This window comes from Chanodichthys erythropterus, chromosome 9 (assembly GCF_024489055.1).
Source record: "Chanodichthys erythropterus isolate Z2021 chromosome 9, ASM2448905v1, whole genome shotgun sequence".
Lineage (NCBI taxonomy): Eukaryota > Metazoa > Chordata > Actinopteri > Cypriniformes > Xenocyprididae > Chanodichthys > Chanodichthys erythropterus.
In genome coordinates, this window is record NC_090229.1 from 2,472,432 (window position 1) to 2,487,417 (window position 14,986).

General features: G+C 39.9%; 1 protein-coding gene across 1 annotated transcript; it reads left to right on the forward strand.

Moving 5' to 3' along the window:
* The first annotated feature begins 717 nt into the window (after positions 1-717).
* znf608 (zinc finger protein 608) lies at positions 718-14,289 on the forward strand. The gene is made up of 9 exons (XM_067393428.1): positions 718-1,335; positions 2,047-2,182; positions 4,404-4,491; positions 5,010-7,263; positions 7,603-7,996; positions 9,111-9,250; positions 9,356-9,503; positions 11,931-11,993; positions 13,693-14,289. Exons 1-9 carry the CDS (start codon positions 718-720, stop codon positions 13,710-13,712), a joined length of 3,861 nt encoding a protein of 1,286 aa, XP_067249529.1. The 3' UTR covers positions 13,713-14,289.
* Positions 14,290-14,986: the final 697 nt, after the last annotated feature.

Sequence of the window (14,986 nt, forward strand, 5' to 3'; positions counted from 1 at the left end):
TAAGTTCATTTAAAAAAACAAAACTTTTTTCACTTCAGCAATAATTTGCCAAGTGTCGCCTTTAAAAAAAAAGACCAAAATTAAGTCTAAAGCATTCAAAATTTATGAGAGTTTAAGTTGGAAATTTCATTTTCAGGTCTATGCTCAAAAATTCAATAAATGGATTATAACTATTGCGTAAATATAATTTAGTACCATAAAATCCACTAAAAAATACAAAATATTAAATAAAAAACATTATCGGACTAAAATAAAGTACATTCATTTCATTGCAATAAAAACTTTTTTTCCCCATATGGTTGAGAGAACATTCAAAAGTATTCCATAAAACATGCAAAATGATTAAATAGCGTTCACATAAACAAGAAAACAAAAAACAAAAAAACATTTTAACACCTGAACGCTGAGATCATTCACAAAATAACTTCATTGTAACGTTAGAGAAACGTTCGTGTTAGTTGTGGCGGGTTAAATGGACATAAAGATGTTGCTGTAACATATTGATGGATTCATTTGCACACAATCATTCCGTCACTCAAGAGTGTTTGGTTACACACGCTGATCTGTTTTAATGAGTTTTAATGTGGAGACAGTCATGAGCATTTCTCCAGCACCACGGTCACTCAGTTTCCATTAGCACTTGTGTGTGATTAATACCCTCCCATCCACTTGATTTAGGATTCATCACCGTTTTCTGTCAGAAATCCTGTGTGGAGAATGTCAGTCAGTTCCTCCCTTCAGCACAGGATCAAGACACACGGAGCGGATCCGGACGACAGCGGGGATGACTGGGAGATCGGGGTCGGGAATCTGATCATCGACCTGGACGCGGATTTGGAGAAGGATCGACAGAGATTGGAGATGAATCGCGTTTTGAGCGTTAAAAGCACGGCGGAAGGTCGCGAGCAAGAGCTCGAGTACAATTGCGCGAGCGCAGGCGCCGTTTTCGACGGCCTTGCGCGAGCCGAGCAGCCGTTTCTCTGCAAGGAGCCCAAGAAATTCAAGCTGAAACGGAGGAATTCCGCCACGGACGCGCTGGAGATTGTGAGCGGAATTCCTAAAGTGTGCGTCGGCAAGCGGCGCGAGGCTCAAGGACGCGGCGGGGAGATGAATTCAGCACCAGCGGCGGTGGACAGCAGCCCCGACGCGCGCGCACGAGCCGCCAAAGACGCCAAGAAAGGCAAAAGCCAGAGCAAAGGAGTGAGGAGAGAGAAAGACGCGGCGAGGACGCGGAAAGAGAAGCACGGCGATGAATTTGAGAACGGCGCGGAGAGCCTCATCAGCAGAGGCGGGATGGACGCGGCTATTGTTGAGCACATCGACGACACGAGCACGGTAAGCGCACGCCTGTCCTTCAGACACCTTCATGTCGCTAAAACAAGTCGATACGCGCATAATTACGCGCGATCCTTATACGAACTATCGTGATGTGGAAACGCGCGTGAGGCTGTAGCTCGAGCTGATGGCGGATTCAGTGTTTGTGTGCTTGAGAATGAAGCCTCCACATGCACCAAAGGTGCTTCTTTGTGAGCGACATGAATCTCTTTCCAGATTCCTCAAAATCCTAAAGAGCTCCATCCGGCGTTTTGCTTTGCAATATCATCATTCTTTTGTTTGTCAGCCATTTCCTTTGTTAACGCATGCAGCCCCTGTGAAAACCGTCATGTCTGTTGCTATTGGAAACCTAAGCAACATAATTCCCTCTGTTTGTTTTGGACAAAGACACACTGGCTTGTTTGAAGCCAATTCGCTTTTCGTGTGTTATTTGCAGTTTTAAATATAGCGAGAGGCTCCGCCCCCTTCTGCTCTATTGTCCTGCTAGATGTCTTTTTCATTTTGTCTTGATTCCAGTGACACCATTCACAGGGCCGATCTGACATGATGGTGTTGGCATCGCCATTTGAGTGAGGATTAAGTGATCAATTGGATATTTATATGCTTGGAGAACATCAGTCACTTGTTTTGATCAAATTGAGCTGCATTATACATCAGCTGCACTGTTTATGCTCTCTCTCTCTCTCTCTCTCTCTCTCTCTCTCTCTCCAGTTGAGTGTAAAGACGCGGTCAGTTGGAACAAACACACAAGAAGCCGAGAAAGCCCTCGAGTCCAGCTACATGGAGCCATGTCAACCAGGAACGAGTGTCAATCTAGAGGGTATTGTGTGGCATGAGACTGAGGAAGGTGAGAGCTTTTTATTCTGTGCACAGTTAAAGCAGAAATATGTCATCAAGCCTCTCTTCACCACATTATGAATGGTTTGGTTTTACTGGATCCGTGATGATGAGTGAAGGGCGAGTTTTTGTCATTAGCTCCGCAGGACTGCGTTTTCAAAGCAGCTGTGAGACTGAATCGTTTGAAGGAAGAGGAGACACTGGTTGCATATTGATTAAGCAAATTAAAATTGCAGACCACCATCTTAACTTCCATCGCTGAATGAATCCATTCGAAAATACACTCTTGAAAATAAAGCTTCTTTATTGCCATCGATGGTTCCATGAAGAACACTTAACATCCATGGAATCTTTCCATTGCACAATCTTCTTTACAGAGGGAAAAAAGGCTTATTATTAAAATGTTCAGCAAGAAAAATGGAACTGCTCACTGAAAGGTTCCAAAAATGGTTCTTTGGCAGTGCCGGTCCTAGACTTCTGGGGGCCCTAAAAAAATCTCTGTAATGCGTTCATAAAAAACCCAAAATGACCCCCAATCTGTTCTTTCAGAGCAGTTTGAAACAGTCCATAAAACAATAGGGGATTTAGCTTACTACTAATAATAGTGTACTTTACAGAAATTGAATCAAGTAATCAAATGCAAAAATAAATCTACACCTTATAAATTAAATATACATTGATTCTTATTAAGGTTATTAAGTGAAGACGAGTAAATTATTCTCTCGTTTTTTTGTTTTGTGTTGTTTGATTAACATTAAATGACAGACAGCAGCAGGTTTATTAGGCTGCTGTCACTTTAAGAACGAATGCACAGATCTAATAAACTGACAAGCATTCGATTACCCCAAAATAAAAATTCTCTCATTAATTACTCACCCTCATGTCGTTCCACACCCGTAAGACCTTTGTTTCTCTTCAGAACACAAATTAAGATATTTTTGATGAAATCCAAGAGGAATATGACTCGTCCATAGACAGCAATATAATCAACACTCTCAAGGTCCAGAAAGGTACTAAAGACATCGTTAAAACAGTCATGTGACTGCAGGTGTTTCAGCCTTAATGTTACGAAGAGACGAGAATACTTTTTGAGCGCAAAAACAAAACAAAAATAACCACTTTATTCAACAATCTCTTCTCTGTCATTATCTTACGCAGGTGACGCAGTAACACAGTGAAGGCTTCCGTGTTTATGTCCGAATGCTGGCTCAGTATTGGCCAAAGCTGATCACGTGATCAGCATGACGCATGCGTGTGATGCTGACGCAGGAGCCGGCCAATAATGAGTCGGCGTTCTGACGATGAACCTGGAAGTGCTGGACGTAAACAACGAATGAGAATGACACAGAAGAGAAGAGATTGTTGAATAAAGCCGTTATTTTTGTTTTGTTTTTGCGCACAGAAAGTATTCTCGCCTCTTAATAACATTAAGGTTGAACCACTGCAGTCACATGACTGTTTTAACAATGTCTTTAGTACCTTTCTGGACCTTGAAAGTATGGATTATATTGCTGTCTAAGGCCTTATATACCTCTCAGATTTCATCAAAAATATCGCAATTTGTGCTCTGAAGATGAACAAAGGTCTTACGGGGATGAAACGGCATGAGGGTGAGTAATAAATGACAGAATTTTCATTTTTGGGTGAACTAACCCTTTAAGACATAACTGACTCTGTTTAAGTCAAAACACGCCAAGACAAGCATTTTGACATATTTTCTGTGTGTATTTGTCCGTTTAAGTGCACACCTGAAGCCCAAAGTGACCTATAGTTATCCGTGTTTCACTCCATCTCGGATCATGCGCACAGAAAGCCACCTGAGGAACAGCATCTCTTTTGCAACTCTATTAGTATCGAGCAAGACTGTAGGCTTTATTACGACAGTCATGTTACATGATTTGTCTGATTTGTATGTTATGTAGGAAGGACAACAGCACACCGCTTTAAATCAAAACCAAAACTATTGCATCCTTAGTCATTAAATCATCTCTGAGAGGTGGTTCGGTGCCTACATAACTTCCATATTTTGCGTATTGGGAGGACCGGTACTGTTATTTGGCACCTTTTGGAACCTTTATTCTTAAGAGTTCACTTAGGGCTAAACCTAAATGCTTTTATTTGGTGATTATGAAAAATGTTTTAATTCTTTTTTTACATTCTGGGTGTTTTTTGCTCCTGCACACAATATTTCAGAGGTACTCATTTCTGTGACTGTTTCTCTTTGATTCCAGGGGTTCTAGTTGTGAACGTCACATGGAGAAAAAGGACCTATGTGGGAACTCTCTTGGACTGTACCAAGCATGACTGGGCTCCTCCACGGTAATACACCTTCCTTTCTTTCTTCTTGAATGCATGACTTGCAGTGTCCTGAAGATCCAAGGTGCCAGATTTACTAAACGGGGCAAATTAGAGCCATAAGAGCAGTCACAATCTACCAAGAGCAGCGCAAATTAACTATCGAGTGGAAAATGGGTTAAGACATGCTTTGTTGGGTGTTAAATAATGGCGCAACAACCAGTAAACCTTAGTAAATCACATTTTTTTAAATATTTTTTAATTTATTTAAATACTCTCTTCCCATACATTTTGTGTCTGAAAAGGAAACTCTTAGAAATGCATATGCAATATGGTCAGCCACAAAAATAACTGGCCACGGCTTTTCACTGTGTCTTAAGTAAATCCTGACAGTAGTTTTTTAACCCCAAAAGAGAGTTTGAGCTATCACAAGCTGTTAGTAAATCTGTTCCTTTTAAGGTCTAGGTTTAAACCTGTTTAGATCGTTCATTTAAAGTGTGCTTATTTACATACTCTCATGAATCTTTGTTGTTTTTAACTAGGTTTTGTGAGTCGCCAATGAGTGACTCTGAAATGCCTTGTGCACGTGGACGTGGTAAACGGATGCGGCTCAGCATGCCAGAACAACCAACTGCCGACCCAAGTCTATCCAAGATACGAGGACTATCTCACAAGAGGCGCGGTGTGGGAATCAGCAACAAAGGAAGACGAGGGAGTCTGAACCTCAGTGGCTGTAGGACACCTGGATACTATGCCGTGGAGGACATCAAATCCAATCCACTTATTTGTGGAAAAAGAAAAAGCAAAGCCCCAGCGGATCTAGATTTAAGCTTGGTCTCGGAGGACATTCGGAATGGGAATGGGAAAAGGATACGAGCCAAATCCAGGAGTGCTCCTTCCACCCCTCAGGGTAAATCTGACCCTGTGTTTCTTGATCAAGTTTGCGCGTCCCCAATGCTAATAGACTGTCCACATCCGAACTGCAACAAGAAGTACAAACATATCAACGGGCTTCGTTACCACCAGTCACATGCTCACCTGAACACTGACAGCAAGCAAGAGTTTGAAGTGGAAAGCGAGGACAGACTTTCAGATTTTGATGAAGCACTTAGCTCTGTACCTTTTGATTCTTCTGAGAACGTCATCTCCAAGAAGCCCAGAAGCATTTATAAACTCAATGCAGTTGGTTCTCCAAAGAGCAGGAAAGCATTGCTCAACAACGATAGCAGTCCCATAGCCAATGCAAAAATACGTCCGAACGTGGCAAGTAAGGACGGATCCATAGACGATCTGAGCAACCTCCCACTCATTTCCAACATGTCTGTCGTCCTTGAGAACTGCCTCATGACGGATCGTAACACATCTGTCGAGATGCCTAAGCTCGAAGCGGAGGGTGCTATTGATAAGAGGGACATCTGTAGCAAAGTAAAGAAAGAAAGTGGGTTCACAGAGAGATGCTCGGCTAAGTCTAGAACAAACAGACTCATCAACGCTGCCCCTGCTCCTCCGAAGCTGACTGCTATTCCACCCACTGCGTTTCCTACTAAAATCCCAGAAGTTTCTTCTCATCAGGCCTCTCCAACTGTTGCCCTCACAAAAGCCAAGAACCTCTCCCTGAAACCCATTAAGCCAAAGCTGGACATTATTGCACAAGTTAACATGGCCAACCCCACCGCAGTCTTGAGCAAAGACAGTAAGAGAAAGGAAAAGCATCGATTAAAGGACAGGAATTGCAAAGATCCCCGGAGTCCCAAAAGCGACCCGATTTACACCAAAACGGACGATGCCAAGAGCACCGGGAAAGAGTTTCCTGTAAGCCTCTTGAAAGAGCACTTGAGCAAGCAAGATGTTGTGAATGGTCCCGGTGAAACGCAGGAAAGCCGCATGGCGAGCATCAGAGCCGAAGCCGATAAGGTGTACACCTTCTCAGACAACGCACCGAGTCCTTCCATTGGGAGCTCTGCAAGAATGGACTGTGGCCCTCTTACAAATGGTGATGGAGGGACCACTAAAACAAACAGCCCTGCATACTCCGACATATCCGATGCAGCCGAGGACGGTGGATCAAACTCGAGATCTAGAAGGAACTCCACACAAGATTCAAACGCCAATATCAATCCCAAAATTCCCACTGTGACCCCAGGAAAAGAGGTCCAGTCCACATCTCATGGCCATGGCTATGAATCCCATTGTATCCCAGGTTACATGCACTCTGGGCAAGCCAATTCCACTTCATTCCATAAGGTGGCTTCACCTTACGGTCGGACAAAGGATGACTTAAATGAGGATGTAAAAAGCTCTGAATCGTCTAGTCACTCAAGTTCCCAATCACAGCTTCAGTACGCTGAAACGCACACAGCGCTGGCTCAGTCCTTGTATTACGGACAGTACAGCCGGGGTGTTTCCATGGACCAGAAGGTTCTGATGATGCCCAGCACCCACAGGCCGCACAGTGAGGCGTGCTGTGAGGAAATACAGTATAGCAAGCAGAGCAGAGGTCAAGTTAGGCGAGGATCTGAGCAAAAGGAACGAACAAAGGATGAGCAAAAACAATTTATGAGCTCTCCTCAGTCTATTCACAAGGGGCCAAACTCTGTTAAGATTAACTGTGCAAAACCTGGCTTCATCTATGTGGAATTGGACAAGCAGCTGTCATTTCAGCAACAGCAGCAGCAGGGAAAGCCATCCCATATCAGCATGACAAAAGAACAAGGGGTCCTTAAGGAATCTGAAGACCTCAGTTTGGAGAGTTCAAACTCAAAATCAAATGTGGACACAAATGTAACATTTCTAAATGTAAGTTACTGATGTTACTTATCATTTACTGAGGAAATGTTCTTTTAAAGACATTAACAGACTTCTAGAAATGTCCTTGGTTATGCTGGGATAACAGTCCAACGCATGTTGTTTTGAGTGGTGTTTTTGGAAATATGGTCCTTAATCATCAAATGATCGAATTGCCAGGATTCTTTGATGATTGAGATCATATTGATGTTGCCCTCCTTTTGAAGTTTTCAATGAACGCATTAAACACAGGGCTACTGTTTCATAACAAAGGGCTTCCCTGTAAGGTGTGTAATTTCTTTGGTTGTCAGAGCAGAAACTGTTTGACAGTAGATGTTCCTCTGGGTTTAGGCTTCAGAATCTCAGTCCTGGAGCCACTCTTATCAGTCCAAATATGTGAAGCAGCAAAATCAAGAGGTCAACAAGATCTCTGAGGAAATGAGTCTCAGTCCAGACAAGGGGAAAGACTGGCACATTCCCGTAGAGTCCGAGTCCAGGCTGGAGGCCGATCTCCAGAATGTCAAGTGTGAGACGGCTGCCGAGGTCACCGAGGAAAGTACCAGACCGGAGGGAGACGAGATAGCAGGCGAGATGTCTGAAGACTCGCAGACCGCAAGAGGGGCCGCCTCATCACCCCAGCAATCCTTCCTCCAGTTTCAGCACTCCTACCCCTATTTGCACCTGTGTGAGGCAAGCAGCAATGCGTACAGAGTGATGTCTCCAGCTTTGGTGCACAATTACCCAGGTAATCATCTTCTACACGCTGTTAATATGACGCCACAAATCTTTATTGAAGTGGAGCTTGTACAACAAACTTAGGAGTCATGTAATGAGAATGTCATGTGACCAAGGGTAGAAGTGGAGTGTTATTAACTATGTGGGGTGTATGTGTTACGGCTGATTCACACGGGGCTTTGACGCATTACGGAGGCCATGTCTGAAGCTTGGTGCTGACGCGACCAACACAGTGACAACAGCCAACCAAATTACTTCTAGATTACTTACATGCTATGCTATGCTAGTGTAGCCCCTCCAGATCGAACCACACTAAGCAGGACTCGAACCCGGGTCCACCAGCATGGGAGTCAGACGGTCAAATAAGGAGGCTAAAGACTGCAGTCTCTATAGCGTCAGTCACTAGAGCACCTCTTGAGATCAGGGGAGTGAGGTTTACATGGCTCTTAATAGCCTACATCTGTTACACTCACCCCCTAAACCTCACTCCCATTCCCCTCAAGTTCAAACTCCCTGCTCTAAGCAGGACTCAAACTCAGGTCCGCCAACATGGGAGTCGGGCTCTCTAACAAGGAGGCTAAATGATTCAATGATAAACAGAGTACACAGACACAATACAAGCACAATACACACCAGATTCACCAGTCGCCTCTGCCAGCTCCTTCCAGGCTTGGTCCCTCTGGAATAAGTCCCGGTACGTATATAAAGACTGATCTCCATTTTGATGTTCCTCTATTTTCCAGTGTTGCGTCTGTGCTAGGGTATTTTCATAAGACAGTCTGATTGCATTGGCGCTTGAAAAGTTGATAATTTTTCTACTTCTACCGCAAGCGATGGCAGTGACACGACGCAATGGAACCAACAATTCAGTTCGGCGACGCATGACGTCACCCATTCAAAGTAAATGAGAAGCGTTAATGCCGACACCCCATGTGAGTCAGCCATTAGCATGAAAGAGTGGGCGTGAGTGCAGGAGCACATATGTTTGTTTACAGTACAAAGCTTTATAAATAAAACAAGATGCGAGTATCAAGGATTGGCGTCACAGAAGTTATTCCCTCCCCAGGTATGGATTGTTTTTATTGTGCCGCTACAAAGAGTAAGCTTTTTGTTTTCCTTTCTAGGTTTCCATTACCCTCTGTATGGAAAAACGGCAGGGAGAGAGGATTCAGAAGCAGCTCAAAGCAGCAAACCAGTGACAGATTCAACAGCATTAGAGCTTCTGTCGCATCCTCTCCTGCCTTATCATGGCAAATCTCCTGTTGTATGTATTTTAAGAGTGTATAGCTTCTAACCAAATAAAACATGACAAATGTCATAGTCTTCACAGTATTTTATTGTTTACACGTTGTATGTTTTGCCCCTTCAGCCTGGAGAAAGAGGATCTCCAGAGCAGGAGCGAGAAACTGAACGGGAGAGAGAACCAGTTCCGTACGGCCGCCACCTTCAGGCGCATCATCTCACTCACCTGGGCATGAGCTACACACTGGTGTCCGGCCAGTATGACCCCTTTCAAGGTGAAAAGGTCAAAAACTAACTATGAACTATACTATTACTTCTGAACTCTCTATAGCCTATATTAAAGGGCTCATATTGTGAGGAATCAAATGTTGCTTGATCTTGTAAAGAAGAAGTTCCTTGTACTATTAAAACATACTGTAAAGGCCCCAATGTACTATGGCATTTGCTTAGAGGTAAAAAATAGTTTGAAATACTGTTTAAATAAACTGTTACCGAACATCTCAACGCTACTGTCCAGCTAACAGGGAACATTCTGGCAAGTTTCTCTCAAAGTTATGAACACACGTTCTCCAATAATGTTAATAGAACATTCGTTTTCTGGTCTTAAATAATGTTCTGAAGATGTTAGTACAAAAACATCATTCATGGATCGTTTTTCTGAAGTGTTTTAGTTGGATGTTTTTAAATGTTACTACTTGTTTCAGAATGTTGAGAGGATATTCAAAAGTATGCTCATAAAAAACTAAACTATGATCAGTTTTGGTTGCAAAAACTAAGCAGTCAATATGAGCCCTTTAGGTGTGTTTACTATGGAAGCTTGCAACATTTTATCTCTCATTTCAGATTTTTTCTCTCACAGTTGCAAGATTTAAACTTACAATTGAGAGTTAAAAAGTCAGAATTGCAATGAACTCTGAATTCTGACTTTATAACTCGCAATTCTGACTTTATAACTCGCAACTCTGACTTTATAACTCGCAACTCTGACTTTATATCTCGCAATTCTGACTTTATATCTCGCAACTCTGACTTTATAACTCACAACTCTGACTTTATAACTCGCAACTCTGACTTTATAACTCGCAATTCTGACTTTATATCTCGCAATTCTGACTTTATATCTCGCAACTCTGACTTTATATCTCGCAAATCTGACTTTATATCTCGCAACTCTGACTTTATAACTCGCAACTCTGACTTTATATCTCGCAACTCTGACTTTATAACTCGCAACTCTGACTTTATAACTCGCAACTCTGACTTTATATCTCGCAAATCTGACTTTATATCTCGCAACTCTGACTTTATATCTCGCAATTCTGACTTTATATCTCGCAATTCTGACTTTATATCTCGCAACTCTGACTTTATATTTTGCAATTCTGACTTTATATCTCGCAACTCTGACTTTATATCTCGCAATTCTGACTTTATATCTCGCAACTCTGACTTCATAACTCGCAATTCTGACTTTATATCTCGCAATTCTGACTTTATATCTCGCAATTCTGACTTTATATCTCGCAACTCTGACTTTATATCTCGCAACTCTGACTTCATAACTCGCAACTCTGACTTTATAACTCGCAAATCTGACTTTATATCTCGCAACTCTGACTTCATATCTCGCAATTCTGACTTTATAACTCGCAAATCTGACTTTATATCTCGCAACTCTGACTTCATATCTCGCAATTCTGACTTTATATCTCGCAACTCTGACTTCATAACTCGCAATTCTGACTTTATAACTCGCAAATCTGACTTTATATCTCGCAACTCTGACTTCATATCTCGCAATTCTGACTTTATAACTCGCAAATCTGACTTTATATCTCGCAACTCTGACTTCATAACTCGCAATTCTGACTTTATATCTCGCAATTCTGACTTTATATCTCGCAATTCTGACTTTATATCTCGCAACTCTGACTTTATATCTCGCAATTCTGACTTTATATCTCGCAATTCTGACTTTATATCTCGCAATTCTGACTTTATATCTCGCAACTCTGACTTTATATCTCGCAATTCTGACTTCATAACTCGCAACTCTGACTTTATATCACAATTCTGACTTTATATCTCGCAACTCTGACTTCATAACTTGCAATTCTGACTTTATAACTCGCAAATCTGACTTTATATCTCGCAACTCTGACTTCATAACTCGCAACTCTGACTTTATATCTCGCAATTCTGACTTCATAACTCGCAACTCTGACTTTATATCACAATTCTGACTTTATATCTCGCAACTCTGACTTCATAACTCGCAATTCTGACTTTATAACTCGCAAATCTGACTTTATATCTCGCAACTCTGACTTCATAACTCGCAATTCTGACTTTATATCTCGCAATTCTGACTTTATATCTCGCAATTCTAACTTTATATCTCGCAATTCTGACTTTATATCTCGCAATTCTGACTTTATATCTCGCAATTCTGACTTTATATCTCGCAATTCTGACTTCATAACTCAATTCTGACTTTATATCTCACAATTCTGACGTTATTACTCGCAATTTTGACTTTATATCATGCAATTCTGAGAAAAAAACGTCTGAATTGTGAGATAAAAAGTTGCAGTTACTTTCTTTATCGTTTATTTCATGGCAGAAAAAGGCTTCCATAGTTCACCGTGAATGGTTATACGGCAAGAGTTGATTGTAATGTTCTGTGATCTATGATCCTGAAGGTTTGAGCTCGGCGGCTCTGGTTGCGAACCAGCAAGTGACGACAACACAGACATGCTCCAGCGGTGAGGAAACAAATGCAATAGAATACATAAGTGCCCGCCCACTGTTTTAGCGGTGCGGAGCTATAAAACTACTCATTTAAAAATGATGAAAACAATATATTTTAAGTTCATTGCAAAATATGTATATATATTCAAATATTTAAGTATTTTGAGAGCATGGGAGTGATAGTGGGTAGAGCAAATGAGATGATTGGTGGAATCTTTTGTACAGCATCATGGGTAATGTAGTTTTTCACCACAAATTGTGATTTTTAATATGATTATTTTAAAAGTGGGCTGACGGTTTCAACAGAAGATAATACCATCGATTAACAACCTCATAGCTCACAAAAGATCTGTCTTTAAAGGTTTATAAGTTATCGTTAAAAATAAGTTTCCCTATGGAGAAAATGAATGGAGCTTTCACTTCTGAGTTTTTACCCAGCTGACAAAAATATGTTCTAAGAATGTTCCCATAAAGTTATGAAAATGTTATTTCTGAACATTCAAAACATGTTTAAAAAACAGTGTTCAGGAAACATTCCATTTGATTATGGGAATGTTACTTTTAAATGTTGAACATTCTGAAACATGTAGTAACATTTTAAAAACGTTAGACAAACATCCAACTATAATAACTATAATATAAAAACACTCCATGAGCGATGTATAAAAAATTATATTAAAGACCAGATGACTTTCATTTTGTGCGTGTTTCTTACTGTCTGTTTAATCTCTGCAGAAAACATAATTTTATGTCATAATTTAAACTTAGTATGTCACATTTTTGACTTTTTATGTCATAATTGTGACTTTTTAAGTCGGAATTTTAACTTTGTAAGAATTTCAACTAATTAATGTCATAAATATGACCTTTTTAAGTCGGAATTTTAACTTTGTAAGAATTTTGATCTTTTAATGTCATAATTATTACTTTCTGTCATAATTTCGAATTTTTATGTCATAATTTAGTATGTCACATTTTTGACTTTATGCCACAATTATGACTCAAGTCAGAATTTTAACTTTGTAAGAATATTGTAAACTATTTAATGTCATAAATATAACTTTTTCTGTCATATTTTTTTATCTCATAATCTTGACTTTTTATGTCATAATTTCGAATTAGTATGTCACATTTGTGACTTTTTTATGTTATAAATGTGACATAAGTTGAAATTTTGAGTTTGTATGCCACAATTATGACTCAAGTCAGAATTTTAACATTGTAAGAATTTCAACTATTTAATGTCATAAATGTGACTTTTTCTGTCATAATTTTGACTCATATTTCTGACTTTTTATGTATTAATTATTACTTTTTAAGATAGAATTTTAATTGTGTAAAAATTTTGACTTTTTCTAATGTCATTTTGACTTTTAAATCATAATTTTGGCTTAGTATGTCATAATTTTTTATTTTTATGTCATAACTATGACTTTTTAAGTCATAATTTCGAGTGTTCAATTTTATCTCATAATCTTGTAAAAATTTCAACTTTATACGTCATAATCATGATCTACAAAAGCCTTTTTCCGTATGTGGCAGAAATGAGCTTCCATTCATCTATTATTTTCCATAAAAAGACAAAAGATGTGTTATTTATCTTAAATGTAGATGTGTCCATCCGTCCTACAGGGGGACGTATAAATAATGTTATTAAAGCCCGGATGACTTTCATCTTGTGCGCGTTTCTTACCGTCTGTTTAATCTCTGCAGAAAACGACGGGAAGATGTGAGACGTTCCGGACGCACACAAGGATTCACAGACATCACTTCCATGGTGTTGAACTCATCGCCTCTATGGGAGGCAGCGACTAATTTCACTTCTAACCAATGAATGTAGGCCTGAAAGACGTTCTCGAGGTCTGTGTAAACGCTCTGCTCGTGGACTCTGCCTGTACATGGCTACATCTAGCTGTTCGTATGCACTTATATTGTTGTGTAACCATACTATTGAATGTATTTGCTCTCTCATCACCTCTAAAGGACGGTTTGCAATAGATTACCAGTGACTGTAAGTAAGGTGGCTCGCTCTGCATTGACTTATTAACATGAATAAACTGTTATTAACAGCCATTAATCTATTGTATCGTATAAAGTGGATGTTCATCTCAGTGCCATACAGTATTATCGTGATGTACATAGTTGTACATAGTTTCCCGAAGCTCAACAGCGACTATAACTAGCTTATGTACCTTTGTATTGATTCAGTGCAATGTCTGGTTGTCTGCCGCCTCACCGACCTTTGTTCCTTCAGTCGTGATGCATAACTGGACATGTTTACAGTGGTTTCTGGACAGAAGTCAGTGGTGTGGCCGGGTCGAGTCCCGTCTTTAGGTTTTCTTGATGTCTGCTGTATCATCAAACTGCTGTTGCTTTTTATACTGTCTCTGCCTTAACATGTTTGGCAATCCAAATAAACAGTCAAGGTTGTTTTTACACGCGAGTCCTTGTTGTTCTTGTTGTGGAAAATGATTCCAGTGTGGGAATAAATGGAGTTTATACAGTGTGTGTGTGTGTGTGTGTGTGTGTGTGTGTGTGTGTGTGTGTGTGTGTGTGTGTGTGTGAAATAAACCGCATCATAATTGAGATTAATGTTGAACTTATCACATAATTCATACTTGAGAGGTTTAAAAGTCAAAATTAAGATAAAAAGTTTGCTTTTGTTGTTGTTGTTTTTGTCATAATTGACTTTTTAAGACAATTTTGACTTTTTGACATTTAAGTCATAATTTCAGTTTAGTCTGTCAATTTGGACTTTTTGTCATAATTATAACTTTTGGTCATAATTTTGATTTAGTATGTCATTTTTTTCTTTTGTCATAATTTTATTCTTTGTCATCATTTTCTCTTAGTATGTCACATTTTTTACTTTTTATGCCATAATTGTGACTTTTTAATTTGGAATTTTAACTTTGTAAGAATTTCAACCTTTTAATATAATAATTATGAGTTTTTCTGAATTTTTATGCCACAATTTTAACTTTGTAAAAAAATGTTGATCTTATCA

Bases quoted from the DNA above. Each gene is read 5' to 3' on its own strand.
- znf608 (XM_067393428.1), top strand. From the start codon at position 718: ATGTCAGTCAGTTCCTCCCTTCAGCACAGGATCAAGACACACGGAGCG. The intron at 1,336-2,046 runs GTAAGCGCACGC...CTCTCTCTCCAG, and splicing joins ACATCGACGACACGAGCACG to TTGAGTGTAAAGACGCGGTC. The intron at 4,492-5,009 runs GTAATACACCTT...GTTTTTAACTAG, and splicing joins CATGACTGGGCTCCTCCACG to GTTTTGTGAGTCGCCAATGA.